The sequence below is a fragment of the Stigmatopora nigra genome, chromosome 3 (genome assembly GCF_051989575.1).
Source record: "Stigmatopora nigra isolate UIUO_SnigA chromosome 3, RoL_Snig_1.1, whole genome shotgun sequence".
Lineage (NCBI taxonomy): Eukaryota > Metazoa > Chordata > Actinopteri > Syngnathiformes > Syngnathidae > Stigmatopora > Stigmatopora nigra.
The window spans coordinates 6,963,013-6,981,857 of NC_135510.1; the positions used below are offsets into that span (position 1 = coordinate 6,963,013).

At 40.1% G+C, this 18,845-nt stretch overlaps 3 protein-coding genes and 1 long non-coding RNA gene across 7 annotated transcripts in view; 2 read left to right on the forward strand and 2 right to left on the reverse strand.

The window, feature by feature from the left end:
* Positions 1-3,197, forward strand: lysmd2 (LysM, putative peptidoglycan-binding, domain containing 2). The gene is made up of 3 exons (XM_077712714.1): positions 1-515; positions 1,014-1,360; positions 2,192-3,197. The coding sequence occupies exons 1-3, from the start codon at positions 264-266 to the stop codon at positions 2,241-2,243; spliced, it is 651 nt and encodes a 216-aa protein (XP_077568840.1). The 5' UTR covers positions 1-263; the 3' UTR covers positions 2,244-3,197.
* scg3 (secretogranin III) lies at positions 2,811-12,944 on the reverse strand. Its single transcript, XM_077712713.1, has 12 exons — positions 12,536-12,944; positions 11,746-11,798; positions 11,631-11,673; positions 10,887-11,093; positions 9,338-9,480; positions 8,493-8,639; positions 8,192-8,411; positions 7,852-7,968; positions 6,563-6,646; positions 6,293-6,400; positions 5,590-5,679; positions 2,811-3,641 (listed from the first exon to the last, which is right to left on the reverse strand). Exons 1-12 carry the CDS (start codon positions 12,630-12,632, stop codon positions 3,523-3,525), a joined length of 1,428 nt encoding a protein of 475 aa, XP_077568839.1. The 5' UTR covers positions 12,633-12,944; the 3' UTR covers positions 2,811-3,522.
* Positions 12,140-18,845, forward strand: part of LOC144193994 (uncharacterized) — a 25,543-nt gene continuing 18,837 nt past the window's right edge. For both annotated transcript variants that reach the window (XR_013325803.1, XR_013325804.1), the window contains exons 1-3: positions 12,140-13,371; positions 13,772-13,886; positions 14,387-14,491. This is a non-coding gene — a long non-coding RNA (uncharacterized LOC144193994). The remainder of the gene's footprint in view (positions 13,372-13,771; positions 13,887-14,386; positions 14,492-18,845) is intronic.
* tnfaip8l3 (tumor necrosis factor, alpha-induced protein 8-like 3) overlaps positions 15,671-18,845 on the reverse strand; it is a 15,191-nt gene continuing 12,016 nt past the window's right edge. For 2 of the 3 annotated variants that reach the window (XM_077714018.1, XM_077714019.1), the window contains exon 2: positions 15,671-16,885. In XM_077714018.1, coding sequence (XP_077570144.1) covers positions 16,323-16,885 — 563 coding nt within the window. In that variant the 3' untranslated portion in view covers positions 15,671-16,322. Of the gene's footprint in view, positions 16,889-18,845 lie in introns of all 3 variants that reach the window. The other variant, XM_077714017.1, reaches the window with a different exon arrangement.

Genomic DNA, 18,845 nt, shown 5'->3' on the forward strand with positions numbered 1-18,845 from the left:
TCATCCCCGCTGACTCCCAGCACGCACCATCACCTAGTGCGCCGGCTGCGTCATTACGTTGACGAAACAGCTCAATGACGAAGGCTAACTTTGAGGTGGCACCCCCGAAACATGTCCCTCGTCTTGGGCTAGTGGGGCTCAATTCAACCGGCAATGGGAGCCTCTTTTTCCACCCCGATGCTGCCATTTTATAGCCCCGGCCTCGCAATTTGGTGGTAGTCGTCCACTGAGTTCACAAGCCTGCACATTCTCCCCGAAAGAAGATGGCGGAGTTCTCGCCCGTGCTACCGATGCGGGATGGAGGTGCGGGAGGGCGATTGGCGCAGCCCATCTTTCCTCGGTCCAGGTCCGGTTCCGAGTCCGAAAGCGAACTCTCCCAAAGCCTGGCCCGGACTAAGATCCGTTCTTACGGTAGCACGGCGAGCGTCACGGTCTCTCTCGGGGAGAAATTCATCGAGCATCGGGTTACACAGAGTGATACTCTGCAGGGGATTGCCCTCAAATATGGTGTAACGGTACGTTCACATGCCACTTCCTTGTCTCCGTCAAATTATACAATGTGGAAAGGTACTTGTGCAAATATTAATTATTTTTTAAAAAATGGACCGTAACCCATGTGAACTTTCAGGTGGCATCATTAGTAAAACTACACATTTCAAGTAATTTAACCCTTGAAAAAGTTTCAAAAGGCTTCAATGATCATTTTAGCTTCCTTCTTAATTGTATAAATCTTTTCTATAGTGAAGATGTAAAGTGAGTAACTTTTTATTAAATTATGTCAACACAGCGTGTACATTTTAATGCCGAAAATCCAGTATAATTTCCAATGTTAAATCATTTAACATTGGAAATTATACTGGCTTCACTATAGAAAAGATTCATATAATTAAGAAGGAAGCTAAATTTAACTTAAATCGTACTCAAGTATGTCAGTGTTTCTAGTCAAAGAAAAATACAGTGGTTTTTCCTCCCTTTTTATTCACTTTTCCTTTTCTTTGAACCAAATCACATAGATGGAGCAAATCAAGAGAGCAAACAAGTTGTTCAGCAATGACTGCATCTTCCTAAAGGACATTCTCAACATCCCCGTAGCGGCACCTAAGCGCTCAATTTTTAACGGACTGTCTCTGGAGTCTCCTGACGGGGACGGCGAGGCCGCTTGTCAGTCTGAGACCCCTCGCCTCATGTCGCAGGATGTCGTAGCGCCTTCGGCGGCATCTTCGCCGCCGCCCGAGGACCGCTCTGAGGCTCCGCGGCCTCAAGTGGAGGAGCTCTCTGCCAAAGACTTCTTACACCGACTGGACTTACAAATCAAACAATCGAAACAGGAGGCACGCAGACTGAAAGAAGAGGAAGTAAGGTGAGTGAGGTTAAGTTAGCAAAACTACCTAAATTGGCACATCTCGATTCAAGGCCAGGAGTGCTGTAACGCTCAATGTAACTTATACAATGACTTTTGGGGCTTCTGCGAAAAATGGCTACATTGTGTCAAATATTTGACCCGTTGAGTCAAGTCAGGGCACGTCTCTCCGGAGCTGCATGTCAACAAGGCGTGGTCTCGCTTGCTCAAAAGAGAAAATCTGTTGAGCTGGCTACTAAACGAACAGCATACAAATTTCTTTTTTTTTTTTTTTAACTTGAAGGTGGCACAGGGTTGAGTAGCTAGCACGTCCATTTCACAGTTTTGAGGTTTCCTCCCACATGCCAAAAACATGCTTGAAAGGTTGAGTGAACACTCCAAATTGTCCTTAGGGGTATGTGTGTTACTTGTGTCATTGTGCTCTGTGATTGGCTGGCGACCAATTTTTGTCAATTCTTGTAAGTAAATGTACAGAGGATGAATGAATTCATCCTTAATCTAGTCTATTCTAGGTTGGTAAAGCCATGTGCATACATTTTCATTCATCCTTCTGTACTACTGACATGAAAACTTGTTCACCAGAATCCTAAAATTAATGGGGATCTCCCCCGGATTCCAAAAACGTTCGACTTCAGTAGTCTGTGCTTGAAAAAGGTCTCCCGGATTGCTCAATGCATTATAGTTCATTTCGGCCACGTAATTTCTGCAGCAAAGCCTACACGTGATGATCTGATTTTATTTACATTGCGATTGATCCAAAATTGTGACTTTAATTGATGAAAATACTTTAACCTTAGCTTAACCAATCCAATTTGTGTTACTCGTTTGCAGGAGCGACGAAAGCGACTTGACGGCAATCGCCACGTCATACCAGGAAATATAACGGACCGTTTACCAGAATCTTGTCTGTTTACCTTCTGGCTTGTTATGTTTGCCTTTAATACGCACTTGCAAGTGTTATGATGTGATTGTTTTTCGTACAGTTGCAATGGAAAAAAAGGACAGAGAGCCTAAGTGGAGCATCTTGTATACAGGTACTATCCATCTACTTATATACGCTGCTGCTGTTTGGACACGACCCCCCGTAGTTGCCCATGTGCTCATCGGTATTTAACCCCGCTAAGACATCAGGTAATAGACTAGAGTCTGTGTACTCATTCCCACAAACTCCTCAAAAGCATTGAAGGGACATTTCTATTTTTGGAGTGCTTGTTTATGTTTGGAGTGTTTTATGTGCTTTGAAATGGGATTTGTTTTATTGTTTGTTGCAGAATTCATGGCTGCACTGAATAAAACTATTTGAATAAACATGTTTTTGTTTTTGCTTTCATTGTTGGAAAACAAATCTCACTTTTTTTTGAAGGCAAAGACAATGCATGCGTTTCTGTTTTCTAAAACTAATTTGTGTGTTACTAAAATTGCTCCGTTAGGCCTAGTTAGCACACTTGCGAAGAAAAAAAAACAATGTTTTAATTGCTTTCACATTCTATGAAAGAAAATAAGTCACATATTTACATTTTAAAATGTTTTTTTGTTTCTACTCAGATGGAATTGTTAAACCGTACAGACACGGAGAGGAATGATTGACATATCGCCCTCTTGTGGGCCCCAGAGTTATTACTTCTGTTCCCTAAGGTCTGTAATTCTTATATTTTTTGGTCACATGAAAAGCAAGAATAGAATAAGATATCACACATATACACAGAAAAAACAAAGAAATGGTGACTTAGTAATGTATAATTATACAATGTTATTTTAATATACAGCTCTGATAGGAAAAAAAGACAAACTGACCAGAATCTTTGAATTTGCTTTTTGTACGACAATACAAGTAAAATGAGAAAAAGCCTTCCAAATTCCCCCAAATATTGGCTCATGTTTTTTCATCTCCTAATTTCCCTTTCAATGCTTTATAGATGGTTAAAAATATAACAGAAATAAATGTGAAAGTGAAAATTCCTTTCCAGTATTGCCGTGCAAAAAGTAGTGACTTTTTAATACCTTATTAAGCTCTTTCCCTTGTTATGATTGTAGCATTAATAGGGTTGTAAGCAGGTATTATTATGCTTATTATTATGCTTTACCATGCCGTGAGGATCAAGTGTAAGTACCAAACCAATGTTCTCTTAGTGTCTGGAATAAATGGTGGTGACGTGATGACGTCACAGGCTGCTGTAGATCCGTTTGATAGTGTTGCCCTCGTCCCTGGCGATAATGCCCTTCTCGATGTACAAATCCACCTGCTGGTCCATGAAGTCCTTCAATTTGGACAGGTCGTAGTCTGGCGAGAAAATAGACCAGAAAATGGTGTTATTAGTAGACATCACCACACCCAAACAAGACATAATCTGTGCCCGCAGTTGCTATAACGAGGGATTGAGGTCAATACAAGCGTGTGTGTGTGGATTGAAAGAAAACATAAGGGAGCCTAAATGACATATTATATGTCACACACTATTAGGGTCATTCCACAATTGGATTGAAATCCACACCATACAAAATGCTTAAAAAGGAATTTGTGTCAATTATTGTTATAGCGCTACAGCCCAAATACTGTCACAGATATTTTTTTGTCAAAGTAACATTTTAAACCAAGTTAACAATTTTTAGAAACTCATTTTAAAAGAATTGACTGCAATTATAGCAATAGATTTAATTACTAAGAGGAAAAACAAAGCATATCCAGAAACGGGCTTTGCATTATGAGTCATAGGAACAAAGTAAACATCCCCGCCATCTCCATAAAATGAGCGAATGATAACAAAGAAAACACCTGTAAATGACAAGACTGTTCCATACTAAGTTGCTGGGACACAGTTTGCCAAAGACAAACATGACACATGATTCAACCTAATTTGATTGTTACTGGTTAACCAAAAAACATTGGAAAACAATACCAGTTCGGGTCACTTAGTTTTTGTGGATCACCAGTCACGCATCACTCAATGGGATCTAGGACATTTTTCCTTCCAATCCATTTTGACTGTGAGAGGCTTTACAGCGAGTGACCGCTGCCAGCCTTTCCAGTCAAAATGGATAGGATATCTCTCGTTGTCATTGGCAGCACGGAGTTAACTGTGCATGTCCGGAGGAGAGTCTTTCTTCTTCTCGGGCCGACAGGTCGGCGGGGAGGCGGCTGTTGTCCCAGACAACCTTCCGACATCAGAATACTAATCAAGTGTCCCACAAACAAGCGAGATGAGCCACAATTAAAAGCTCCGTGTTGGAAATCCGGCATTTCATTTGAAAGGCACCCCCAGCCTTTGTGTTTAACAGCACCTGTTCACTCACACAATGTTCAATAAAGCCTCTGCAAGCCGAGCGGAAAATGCAATTTTCATGCGGCTATCATGTTCTGCCCGCGCGGCAAGAGGTCATTAACATTTCATTTCCTGCTGCCAAATGAAATAGCGCCTGGCATTGATTTTGACAACAGCAGGGAGACTTTGGTGCGTCAATTGGGTTGCCGGTCACATTCTAAGTCTTAAGAAAGGGAGTCAGAACAAGAGAAATAATGGATCATTTGAGATAGGGTGTCAAAATCATTTTTGTCTTGGGATAAATCGTTACCATTTTAATTTTGGTCATACTGACAACAAAGCTACTGTATTTTTGGACTATAAGTCGCACTAGTGAAATGTATAAGTGGCACTGGAGTATAAGTCGCATTTTTGGGGGCAGTTTTGTAATTTCTAGACTACGAAAAACATACTTAGTCCAACTTATAGTGCTTCAAAAAGTGATAGTCGCATTTTTTTTCAAACAACATGAGGTTAATGCACATGATCGCAGGCCTCATAGAATAATACACGGGGCCAGATGAGGCCCCCGACCCTTTGGTTTGACACTTATGATTTAAGGCATTTTCGATTTTTTCCTTTTTTTGTACCAGTAGGAAATTCAATTAGTCTTCTATTTTGGACAAAAGAGTAAAACCCCCTTGGCACCAACAAAAGAAAGAGTAAGTCAAAGGGCTTTTGAAATTGTGGAAAGACATGCTGAAGAGTTACTGAAGAGACTATTATTTGTGAACAGAGCATTCAAACTAGCAGCAATTAGGACAAACTCGTCAAGAGTGATCCATATTCATTGGTTGTAGAACAAGCCTTCTTTTCAAATGCAAATGAGGGACAACATAAAGAGTTTAAAGGCTCTTCTCTGCTTTTGACCCACTTGTGACCCACCCTAATTCTCTAGGTTGAGCGAGTTTTTTTTTGCATTGGACTCACCGTCCTTGCCTTCTTCCTTGTTGTGTTTCTTCAGCCATTCAATATTCTTCCTAATGGCCTCCAGATACGTCTCAGACTTGCCAGGCCGGTCTGTACATTGAAATGAAAAGATAAGATTAATCAGCTGTATTGCTTTTGCTCTTGAAGAAAAAAAACTCAATCATTAAAAGCAAAAATATATTGCTAATTTTAATCCTTTCTTGTTATGAAGCAAGTCCAGGACAGCAGCAGCTGCCATAGGCTTTTGCTTGTCTTTTATTGGACTGGCCTAATTCTGGGCCAAACATGGATTCAGTGCTCTGATTGGTTCTGCTGTCCTGTCTTATTTATTTATCTCCTGCTGGCTCTGCTACACAGAATGAAAGATCCACTTTTTATAACTACACTCAAAATTTGATGAAATGTCCCTTTAATCTACTCTCATTTTACAGTTTAAACAATCCCAAAATGAATGCAAAAAAAACGACAATCTTTAAAATATTACTATAGATTGGGCCGGTTTAGCTAAACTGACTACATTTTACTGCACAGTAAAGAACAATTTATATTTTTATTATTGTCAAATTGGACCAAAAAAAAACAATATGAAAAGGGTTAGAATAGAATAATCACAAGACATAAATAGGAAAAGATAAATAAAAAGATCACAGCAAGGGTTACAACTATTTGGGGTCTGCACATCACAACTGGTTTGTAGACTGACTGGTAAATGGTTGCTCTTCCTTGGTGGAATCTTTTAGGTTCTCATATTCCTTTTGCATTCTGGCAGCCTCGGCTTTGGTGTTGTCGTCCTCGTCGAAATTTTTGCCCGCTGCCCAGAAACACACAACGAATGCTCCATTAATCATTGCACTTTACTACGCAGTCAGCTTCTTTGTGGTCCAAGATAGCCTTTTAAAAAGTTTAAAAAGAGCAGATAATGTTCTCAAGAGTAGATTGATCATATTTGTAAAAACTCTCATGGTTATTTTACCATCATTTCCTGTAAAATCTGCCGGTCCCAGAGCCTTTCCAAGCTTGTTCTTGGTTTGCAATGCAATCATAGCATCCAGATTTTCTACAGGTGAGTAACAAAAAAAAACAGCATTATACCATCACTTCTTAATCAGTGAGAATGTATTTCTTAAATGACCATCAATTGTATTTCACTTTAATTCAGTCATTTAATCTTGCTGGATGACTATCTTAAAAAAACAACCAATGTAGGCTAAGGTTATTTCCATTTTGCATAAATAGATGTGCTTTTTGTTACCATTTGTGCCTTCCTTTCTCACTTGGCAATTTTTTCTCTTCCCACCACACCGCCTACTCCCAAATACAATGCTGTAAAATCCTGTTCTTTTCAAGGCCTCCTCTTCACTATTTAATAGTCACACGCGTAGAAATTGTGATTCTTCCTACTTTAACCTCATCTAGTGTTCTGGTCATTTCTGTATTTATTTTTACTGGAAATATATTTTGTGCCTGCCGAGTGCTACGTTCACCTCACTGACGCAATTGCACTGTGAACATGTTGCTAGGCAATTGAGAAATTTGGACCCATTTCCCCCCCACTGCCGACCTATAACAACCATATGGCCCACAGGTTACTATGGAAACTCTTTTCATGCGTAAAGACTGTTTTGTTCAGTTGTGCATGGTGACTAATGGCTGCCTGCTACTCAGGGTCACGTGAAGTACCCATATGTACATCTATAGCAGTTGGGTGTCCAAACCTTTTTTTTTTTGCCCCGAGGACCGCTTACAAAAAAAATCAAAAGCTTGAAGGGCCAACTTGAAATCCTCCCACAATCCATGAATTTATTTATATATGCAGTAAAAAAAATACAGATACTCGACAGTTTCCTACATTGATTTCAACATTTTATCAGTTTGACTATTAAATTGTAAGAGTTTATGCTGTTTAATTCACTAGTTCATGTAGTTCAAGTGGAGAAATGCAACACTGTAGATTTAAAAAAATATAGTTTGGAAATCTTTTGTATATTAGTGTTGGTTGGGGCTTTGTTTGGTTTCTATGTTTTACACCTATTGTGTCCCTCATGGTTTCCCTTCCCTCATGTGGTGTGTGTGTGTGTACTTGGTAATCAACCTTTGTCTGTCTATTTAAGTCCTTGTTATTATCTTGATTCCCCTCCAACCTTGGTTTTGTTAGAGCACTCCTCCTCGCACTCATCCTTTGACTGCTTCCTTGCATTTGGGTCCTACTCTACACATGTGACTGAACCACTAGGCCACAATAAAGTCATAAATTGCTCTTACCCAGATAAGAGACACCTTCTTCGGGTGTGATGGTGCCGTACTTGACCATCATCTTTACAAAATCAATCAACGTTTTCATGATAGTGATGAGCGTCTCTCTTTCCTGAGCATCTTGTTCTGAAACAAAGATTTTAGCACTGTATGTAAATTGATTTTTCAGATAAATTTGATTTCCGCATTGATTTCTTGGAATGATTTTCTATTACTGAGTTGCTTTTGCCACACAGAAAACACCTTGGCAGTCATAGTCGTAGGGCTGCAGGGGTTTGAGGGACGGGATTATGAATAATCTGGGTTTTTGCGTTGGCCCGGTAGGCTGATGTGTGATGCCATTGCTCACCTGAATTGAGGCTCTTGAGCAGACGGTAGAAGTTCGGAAAATACTGCAAATCCCGAAGGCCGTCCTCTGGGTTGACTTCGTTGTCGCCCTCTCCGCCATCTTTGTCCCAGGCAGTGTCGTCTTCGTCTTCCACGTCCCTTTGTACCTCGTCCATGACATCGTCGTCATCCTCTGCTTCGTCGTCGTCATCGTAACGCCGATTGGGCGGCTCCCATTTGTCCTGCGGGCGTGGGCAGCATTTTTAGGTTTATTGAAATCAAATTGTGTCTAGCAAATGACGTAATGTCAGCAGTCATTTTACCGAGTTGTCGTCCTGAGTATCCTGCGCGCCTCCGACGTCCTCTTCTTCGCTGTCCTCGATTTCGTTGTTTTGGGCGTTTTTGGTGATGATGTTTTGCAGAGCTTCGGCCACTTGGTACTCCAGAGTTTCAGCTTGGCTTTCTGTTATCTAAAGAGACGAAGGAAAGACAGATGAACCTATCGTTGCCTTGTGTAATATCGATTGAGCCATTTTAGAATAGAACAAGTGAGAAACTGAGGACTTGAGGTGTCATAAAAGTAAAACAGTGGTGAACAAAATCCAAAAAACACATCCAATGTTTTCTGACTGCAGAGAAGCAGAGGTACTTAAATCTGAAATTGGAATCACAGAAAGACTGGGAGAAAAGAAATATTGATTCATTTCCCGTGCTTTTTCTTCGTGAATGTAAAAGATGAAAAACCAAATTGTTAGAATGTTTTTGACGCTTGTGCGGAGAAGTAGCTGGAAAAGTGAACAAAAAAAAATCAATTTTTGCTCACTTTTTACTTCAATTCAATGGCCATTGTGTTGCTCCTTTTGAGTTTGCACATTAAACTAACTAATCACATCTAAATTATAATAAACATGTTCATGATTTAAATAAAAATGGTAAGATATTTACATATATGATAACTGACTGGAACTATAATGACAAGCCAAAAAATGTTGCTGCCATTGACGTCAAAAATACATCTGTTCAATTTTAACTGGTGATCATTCAACCAAAATGGATTGGATTTGTTGCCTTGTCAATGGCAGGTAATGGGTTAAAACCAGAATGCACTCAATGTATTGTCATTTTGTTACTTCCCCTCACTGCTTGTCTGTACTGGTTCCATACCTACCAAACCCAGTTTGAGCAGCTTGGACACAATTCGGTCAAAGACGCCTCTGTCGTCCTCTTGGTAGATCTTGTTTGCAATCTTTTGTACAATGTCCTCAGCCGTGAGCGGAGTGCCGTCCACCTGACGGAACGTGTCCGTTTCATCTGAGACCACAAAGGACAACATTTCTGTCAACTAATGACATTTCACTCTATTCAGGGACAGAAACGACTCAGAAAATTGAGTAAGACTCTATCAACCCTTCAGTTCATTTATCAATAATGATTGGATTTTTTTCCAGACACAGAGAGAGACATGGCTGGAACCTTTAAGACCGAATAGCCACATTTGCACGAGGATAAGATTGGAAAAATATGGAAATGATAATGATGTGAGTAACAGATTGCTTGCCTTTTCATACACTTGTTTTTCAAGGTGTATTTTATAGTAAGTGCTCCAATACTTTGACTACTATGTGTATATTTTTATGTCTTATGAGAGAGATGCTATTTTCAATAATTCCTGTGCCTGCCAAACATGCGCTAACTTATTGAATCATCTTCAAGCTATTATCTCAATCTGAGGAGCCACAAAAAAGACATCCAAAGTGTGCTTTGTGATATTGTGACATAACACAAGATGAGGAGAAGCTGACACATGCAGCAACTCATTTTTGATTCTTTCAGTTGTAAATGTTGGCATTCTGTTACAACTAACATTTCGCAGAATGTTCCAGATTTTATAATGGTTATGATACAATTCTACAAAAACACGTTTTCTTAGGCTTACAGCAATTTTAGGCTGGTACTTTTTTTCCTTTTTTACATTTTTTTAGGTCATGTTACTTTCAACTCTTAAGACACATTCATCAATTGTAGCCTTTAATTTTGTATTTTATTCACAGCCATCCGTTTACAGAGTAGCCAACTGCAATATTCTAACCATGAGTTTGGACAGAATATTTATGACCCAAGAGATGTTATACGTATGATCCTAGTGTATATAGAGAATATCTACCAAATGAAAGAGTAGAATCATCTTTCAGCATGGGAAAAAACATTCTACTCTTTTCTATTTTATCTGTATAGTACTCTAAAAGCTTGAAATGTATAATAGTAATTTAATATTATCAGACACTCCCCAATCAATCTGTTAAAAAATAGAATTCTCCTCCAGAGCAGTGGATAAGTTTACTAGGCATCTTTTATGAACCTAGAATTTGAAATGAACAATCTTATTGAGTATTACAGCCAACACTCATGCTACTCAAGAATCCCTTTGAAGAACAACATTGACTTTTGGGGAATTCATATTTTCCAGGCATTTCTATGAAAAGAGATTTTGAAGCCGGTGTTTCCTAGGGTTGTTGCCAATGCCGCCGCATTGGGAGATAATCCCACTGACATCCACGTGTTCTCTTTCATGACTGCCTGCAGACACACGTGGCTTGTTCAAAGGTCACTCACTTGCCGACAAGAACCGTACAGGATCTGCCTCAGCTTTACTCGGGTGGTACCCGTGGGGGTCATTGCTTTCATACTGTATTTCAACACATTTTTTTGGTACTTGCCGTGCTCCATCTCTTTCTTGGTGGAATCATATTCCTCAGCGAGGCGGCGACTCTTGGTGGAATCAGATTCATCCGGAACATAATCGTCTTTCTTCCGCTCATCCTCATCTTTGCCGGCCTCTTGAGATTTCTGGCCTTGGGCCAGTGACTTAAGCACTGTTGGGTCATCGCGATCCGGCTCCTTGGAGATTGCGGACAGCTTGCTCTCTGATGGACAGCACAAATAAAGATGATCGATTGTTGGGGCTTCGGTGTAAACGTTGGAAATTTGGGAGTAATGTTGGGCAATTGGTAACTTTACGAAAGAACAAGATTTTTGGAAAAAGACCAGAAATGTACTAAATTGAGGGTTGGCTTCTAATATTAATATGATAATTTTGGAGTTTAGTTTCCCCTTTAAATATAATTCAGGAAAATATATTTGAGTAAAATGCTGACAAAAACCAACACATTTCATGCAAGTACTTTGCTACATTGACTCAGTTAAAATGGTTGAATTTAGTCAAAATTAAAAGCAAGACTATGCCTGAGTGCAATAGATTCTAATAAATTACCCTCAATTTTCATAACATTTGCATAATTCTCAAACTTCAAAAGCATACTTGAATTTTCCACACGTAGATTGGACCAAACTGTGCTAATTTTAGGTTCTAAGCACATTGACAAGGCATTTTGTTACTGGCAGTGCGGAAACCGGAACTCAGGATGCGTCACGAATTGATTAGCAATACAATTTCCTCTTACCAGCAGACTGTAGTGCGACCTTAACGCTGTCCGCCTCGGCAATCTGAGGAAATGACAAACATTCTGTGAATAATTTCCACTCGGCAAATTTTGAATATTAAAAAGAAAGCCTCACCTGCTCTTGGAGTGGTCTTTCCTCTGTCAGCTGTTGATTGTACACAGATTTATCTGCAGTAAGATGAAAAATACATACAAATGTTTTATTATCTTCACCCATTTCATAACATTGACAATTACTTTATCACAACTCTGTTATTTTGGTACCATTGACGATAATGGGCACCCTCCAATCATGTGGCTCTCTCATTTCATCCTTTATTTTGTTACAAAACAGGATCGTTCCATCACTGTCAGCCCTCCCAGTTCAAAGAGATTGTACTCGGAGTTGTCGGAAACCGAGAATTTAAATGTATGTATTTTAGAATTGAATGATTTTTTTAATATGACTATAATTTTAGCTACCGGGCATGTGTGGGTTGCCATCCTTCCACTCCCCCACCACTCCCATGCGTGGTCAGATCTTAATCGGATTACCAAACAAAAGATTAAACCGAGTCGAAAATAGAGCACCGGCCGGAACAGCCGCTGCTGAGCTGCAGCTCAACTTTGCCGTGCTCCCTTAATGAGCACATTTACAGCTAAAGTAAGATGAACACAGCTACAAAGAATCACACATCCAACAATTAGTCAGCATTTCTATTGAAGTGATTATTTTAAGCACAAAATGAGTGTCTATTATGCTATTACTATTTGTAAATGAGATTTGATTGTGACAAGGAACACGTGTTTTTAAAGTTTCTACCTTTTTGCAGTTGTTTTCATCCCAACTTTCTTAACTCAGATCTAAATGACTAATGAGTTTTGAATAGAAATGAAATATAATGTCATTTTAAAGGCCAACTCACCATTGCTGGATGCTGTCGGTGTCGGAAAGGCAGATATTTGGCTGAGTCGATTGAATAGCAGAAGCTGAAAGAACATGCACAAATTGATCGGAGCCATCCTCGGCGGAATGAAAGGAAAATTGTTTGGCCGGTGCTCCGGTGGTCTCCGCGGACGTTACGAGAATCCTAGCCGCTTGAGTGAAGCGCTCGGCGGCGGAGCGACTGGCCTGATCACCGCTTGTCTGGGGAGGGTGGCGGAGCTGTCTACGGTGGATGGTGCTGAAAAGGAGGTCACGTAACAACGGCGACACGGCAACACAACGGAGGAGGAGGAGGAGGAGTGAGTAAGACTGCTGAGCAAAGCCCGTGTGAGCTACAGCATCACTGACCGAAGGATGGAACACAGCTCAGCACAACACGATCCGTACTGCCCCCTCAATGAGGAGGAGGAGGAGGAAGAGGAGGAGGAAGAGATGGACGCTGTAAAAAGTCTCCCCAATTACATACTAGCATAGCACATACTGCACCTTATGTTTTGGTGGTAAATATATTGTTCGTGATTTAATGTACATGCAATCACTTTCAAAGACGGCGATAGACGTTCAATCCATTTTCATTGGCAGGGGTATTGGTATTTTTTTTCATTTTCCGATTTGCTTGTCTTCACAAGGGTTGCGGAGGGTGATGGACCCTAGCCCAGCCAACTTTGGGTACCAGGCACGGGAGACCATGCATCGGTGGCCAAATTAGATTTTCCAATCAGCCTTCCATGCATGTTTTTGGAATCTGGGAGGAAACTGGAGTACCTGGAGAAAAGCCACACAAGCCCGGGTTGAGAACATGCAAATTACAAACAGGTGAACCGACCTGGATTTGAATCCAGGACTCAAAATTGTGAGGCCGACGGGCTAACCCTTTAGCTAGACACACATTATATAATATTTTTTATAGGGGGTGTGTATATATGTATGTGTAGCCTACAAGACTTGAAATCCAGCAAATGTCTATTTCAAACAGTTCACTAATGTTGTCAGATTTTTAAAACTTCAATACTGACACCCTGTGTTTTTTTGGTGCAAGTACATGCTTTATGGGACTTATTTGAAATACATTTTTTTTCAGTTTCAAAATAAAACAGATTTTCATCTAGGAAGCATATTTTTGCACGTAATCGCATAGGAATAAACTTAAAATGAATGTGCAGGATGTCATTTTTTAACATGGGCTATACTAAATGGTTACTCTTTTGTTTTGAAGGTGGGTGGCACGATCTGAAACAGTTACGTGGCAATTAGGCTGGATGCCAAACACCGACGTGGGAAAGAAAGCATGCAACACGACCACTTCAAACTACCCAGTGGAAGCAAACATGGTAAATATGAGCGTTTATCCAGACATCAATGACCCATCATCCGTGCATTAGTCATCGTAAACTGTGTTAGTGATTTTCCAAGTTGATCATGAATGCTGGCGTTTGCTGGTTAATCAAATGTTTGTTTATGTATGCATATATTATATATATTTAAAATTCCCTGGAATGTATTTTCCTTGTCATACCACAACATCTGTAACAACATTCCATACCTTTTCCACAAAATCAATATTAAGATTTGACTTGCCCTGCTGCTTAACTCTGATCTCTCACACCCCCCCCCCCCACCCCAGTATACCTTAACTGGGAGAGGCAGACTTCCCAGTTGAAATCTATTGGACGACTATAGCTGTCAGAGGCAACTGATGAGTTCAAAGTTACCAGTCTCCCAAATTCCAACCATTTAAGAGGCTTCTCCCCTTGTATTTTTGATAAATGCTTTTGTGTGGAGAGCGATGGAGCCACAGAAGAACATTTAGTTACTTTTCTTGTTTTTATAGGACTCTGAAGGGCAAACTACTTCTGAACCTTCAAAGACTCCACACACTGACTCAGATCAGAGCATTTCAAGACCTTTAAAGTCCCTCCAAATGCTACAAAACAAGGTATTTGAAGACAGTTTACTGGAAAACTTGCAATACTATTCCAAATGTGCTTTGTGGACCACGTTGTGGTCATTTCTTTCTTCAAAATGATCAGAATTAGGTTGTTTCATTATTCTTTGTTAAGATGGTTTTAATGGTTTGACGTTTATTTAGTATACTTTATATTCAGTTGATAGTAAAGGCTCCCCATGGATTGAAGGCAGATAAACTGTCCTAAAATTTACAATATTGTTGAGTCACCGCTAGAGGTCACTGCTTTACATATTTTCAAAGTCAATGTCAAAAGTAGATTTCAGATTTGCTACTTCAACTCTTTTGGAAGAACGTTTAAATGTAAATGTGGGTTTTCTGGGGAATATTTGTGTATAACACAGCAGACAATTTGTCACAGAGAGGTGTGTTCCCAAAAAAATTGAATTATGATAGGATTTGTATTCATTTTTGCACCAACTACCCCTTAGAATTATCCTTGGTTTATATGTTTGGCTACACCATCTCGGATTAAAATGCAGTTGCTAGTAGACCCTATAGAAGGCAAAATCTATATATTAAAAAGTACATTTTAAATTTTTTGGAAAAAAAAAATTCACACTTTGTGCGTCAAAGTATGACATCTTTTAAATAATGATATCCCGTAAATTCAAAATGTGTTGCGCATAAATATGAAAATAGACTGTTTTTTTCCCCTGTACCCAAAAAAATAACTACTAAATAGACTTTGATGTTTTTTTTTTCGAGTTTGAGGAATTATGCTGACTTGATGTTTGATGTGTTATCTCAAGCGTGCCACAGGGCCTCCACTGAAGCAGAAATGGTTTATACGAAGATATTTCAAAATGCATTTCGGCAAAGTCATGCCTTGTGTGCGTCTTTGTCAAGCCAATAGGAAACTTGTGGCCTTGTGTGCATTTTGTGGTTTATTTCCCCGATCCAATCCATCCATAAAATTTGTTTCTTGGAGTCGATTTCACATGAAACAAAAAGACGTCGTAAAATCTCCACTTTTTTTTTCAAGCCTCTGTCTTTTTGGCAATGAATGGCTAATGTTGGACACTTATTGGACCATGAAATTGTTCTCTTCGCTCACATGCAGCTTAAACATCAATCAATGTCGACAATGACCGGTAAAAAGAGGCAATCACATTCTTCCTCTCATCATCAGAATAAACGACACCATGATGTTGACGAGAAATCTTTAATAAAAGACAAGTGAAACAACCCTGCAGAATTGACAGAAACACGACTTGTCGTTGATCTTATGTACACAAGATTCCCGTTCAAGCTCATACAACCACGCATACACAACACAAAAAGAAATAATTCATTACTTTTATCTTGAAAATTTAAATCCAAGGCAAGTTTTTGGCTATTGCAAACAAGTTTATAAGTATTTAAACTGTAATTCATTCACTGCTGGCTGGTTTTGGAGCAGCCAACCCAACCCTTGATTCCCATAAAACCTTGATATGCAGTTTAAAGTGGTACCAGTATGCCAATCTGGAACTAGTAGTATTGGAAAAGGTGCCCTGGTATATATGATCCTTAAAATGGATATCCTTTCTATGGAATAAATGATCAAACAGGCTTCTGTGAACGGATACATTACATGAGACACATTGTCCAAGCGTGTGAACGGAGTGACAATTTTAATGAAACAACCCTCGGTGATTCACAGCTGCAGGATGTTACAAGTATAGCTCCAGAGAACCCAATGTAGAGTATAGGAAGTGGACAGAGAAAGAGGAAGAAGTGAGGCAAGCGGTCCGGGGAAGGCAGAGAAGGGGCGTGGCATGTGGCCAGGCGAGGCGGTGTAAGAGAGCCAGCCGAAAGGTTAAAGCGTGCCCTCGTCCAAAAGTTTGTTGATGCCATTGCAGATTTTCCTTAGAGAGAACCTGTACTCGTCTCCATCCCCGTAGAGCTCGGCTAGGAATTCGCAGTGGGCAAAATGGTTAAAAACGTGGTCGATGCGAGCGTGCGAACGAGCCGTCAGGTGCTGCTCGACCAGCGTGTGAAGCAAGTCCCGACACTCCAGCAGGAGCTCGGACAAAATATTCCGGTCAAAGGTGTACTCCACCTCGTAGAAGGACACCGCCGTCATAGCCGCTTGGTTCATCTTCTTCTTGAAGCGTTCCACCGTGTCCAGCTCGTCTGGGCTGAACTGGTGGTTGCGGTATAGAATGCCGATCTTCAGAGCGATTTTGATCACATCTTTGATGATCTTGTGGGCCTCTTTCTTGCTCTTGGTGAACTCGCGACTGGTCTTGTACAGTTCGTCCAAGATTTCGCTGCTGGTGTCGTCCGTCAGCATGTTGGCCACCACCACGGTGGCCATCTTGCTTAGGATCTTCTTCTGAGCCTGCAGAGCCAAGGAGCGTGAGTTGAAGCTCTCGTGGCCTGCTTGAACGAGAGGAAAGAGAGATGTTACAAAGGCGGCTTTGTGAAAAGATTCCACTTGATTAATTAGTTAAGTCTAGTCAGAATTCGAACAAAGTGAAGAGCAACTATTTTCTACTGGGGTGCTCAAAATCACACACTGAGATTTAGGTGGTATTCACACCAGGAATTTACAAACTTTGCTGTCTTTGGTCGATCTTTTGTGGTTTAGTGCGCTTTTAACACTGCAATTCCTGCGGTCTGGACGGTAAAAAAGGGTGTTCGGACGTTTTGTCACCGGTCTTTTGGTCGCCGGTCAAATGGTGACAGAGAGTTTACTGTTGAAATCAGCTCTCAAAATTATATTCATGAGAGAGAGAGTCTAATATCTAAGAGAGAGAGAGAGAGTTTAATATCTAAGTACTGTTTAATATCCAAGTATTGTTTAATATCCAAGTACTGTTTAATATCCAAGTACTGTTTAATATCCAAGTACTGTTTAATATCCAAGTACTGTTTAATATCCAAGTACATAAGACCGGCGACCAAAACACTGGCAACCAATCGATCGGCGACCAAACGTCCGGTCACAGTAAAATATGAATTTAAGACAAAGCTGAAAATGTGATAACTACGTAACACTAAATTCTGGAGATTCAGTAGTATTTAAACCATGGCAAGGAGTGGAACAGATGTACAGTAGGCTACAGTACTGTAGTGCAAGCACATTCTATAACAGGGCGGTGGTTCTTTTGGACTTGGCAGCCGTACTGTTGGACGTCTGAGGGAGGAATGATTACTATCTTCTGTGGAGAACATCAAGCAGCTGTGGGGTGATAGCAACGCCGCGGCACGGTCGTCGTGCACGTGCTTAACAGCTGTAAACGCGCCACACAACTATACTTAGTCAATGTTGTCATGTTTGACATGCGGATGCGAGGACTTGGCTAATGAAAGAGTTTATTTTATTAAGGAGCAGATCTCACACTGTGAATTAAATATTGAGATACCTAACACTTGGGAAGTGACAGTTTCACCAAATTTGAAGCACGTTGCTATAGTAGCAGTAAGTCAGTTGAGGAAGAAAGACATTGAAACATGCTTGAGTAGTAAGAAGTTAGTACATTTTATTTGATAGGATCTTTCATAAGAGGATACACTAATGATAAACACATGACAGACTTAAATGTTCCCAATAAAATCGGTCATTCCATCTGTTCAGCTTTATTTAAAGATGATAAAAGTTATAAAACACTTAAATTGAATACATTTATTTGCCTAGATTCATTTCAGTTTGTTCATGATTGAACTGTGTATAATTTTCAAGCAACTTCCGATAATATGTAACGTTCTTTTTTTTGGACTGAAAGTCATGCCTCGTTTTGGAGAGTGCTACAGTACGTATTTTAATGTTAGCCGTTGTAGTGGGTACTTGGCTTTGTGTTTTATTAGGCAGCCCATTGTGTAAAATGTTGGAGAAGCATTGTAGTAGAGCATCTGAAAAAGTGTTTGTGTGGGAGGCTGCATGGGAGCACACCCGTAAGAGGTTCAAAGTAGCACTACAATGGGCCAAAGCGGCTTACTGGCATTTTGTGAGTTACTTTCAAGCAGAATGACATTTCCTGCTCTCATAATTAGCTGCCTGTGACATTTAGTAACAAAAAAAAAAAAAAAAGCAAATGTCTGGCTGCAGTCATTTCAAACTAAAAACCATGACATGCGCCCTCTTTGCCCTCTTTTGTGTGGCATCATGAGTGGATGAGTGGGATTTCTAAAGGGTCTCAATATCAGGGAAGAAAGACGTTATAAAATATTGACTCAGGTATTGAAAAAGTGACTTTTGCCAACACTGGCATAAATAGAAATTGGCATTAGACCTAAAGAGGCCTAAAAAGAAGACAATTATCATCAATCAACAACATTCCAGCAGTAAAATAAAGGTTGTATAATAGAGGGCAGATCTGTGCTTGACATCAACGGG

Bases quoted from the DNA above. Each gene is read 5' to 3' on its own strand.
- lysmd2 (XM_077712714.1), top strand. From the start codon at position 264: ATGGCGGAGTTCTCGCCCGTGCTACCGATGCGGGATGGAGGTGCGGGA. The intron at 516-1,013 runs GTACGTTCACAT...CAAATCACATAG, and splicing joins CCCTCAAATATGGTGTAACG to ATGGAGCAAATCAAGAGAGC. The intron at 1,361-2,191 runs GTGAGTGAGGTT...ACTCGTTTGCAG, and splicing joins CTGAAAGAAGAGGAAGTAAG to GAGCGACGAAAGCGACTTGA.
- scg3 (XM_077712713.1), bottom strand. From the start codon at position 12,632: ATGGCTCCGATCAATTTGTGCATGTTCTTTCAGCTTCTGCTATTCAAT. The intron at 11,674-11,745 runs GTGAGGCTTTCT...TCATTTCCTCAG, and splicing joins AAAGACCACTCCAAGAGCAG to ATTGCCGAGGCGGACAGCGT. The intron at 6,401-6,562 runs GTAAAATAACCA...GTTTCTGGGCAG, and splicing joins AGATTTTACAGGAAATGATG to CGGGCAAAAATTTCGACGAG.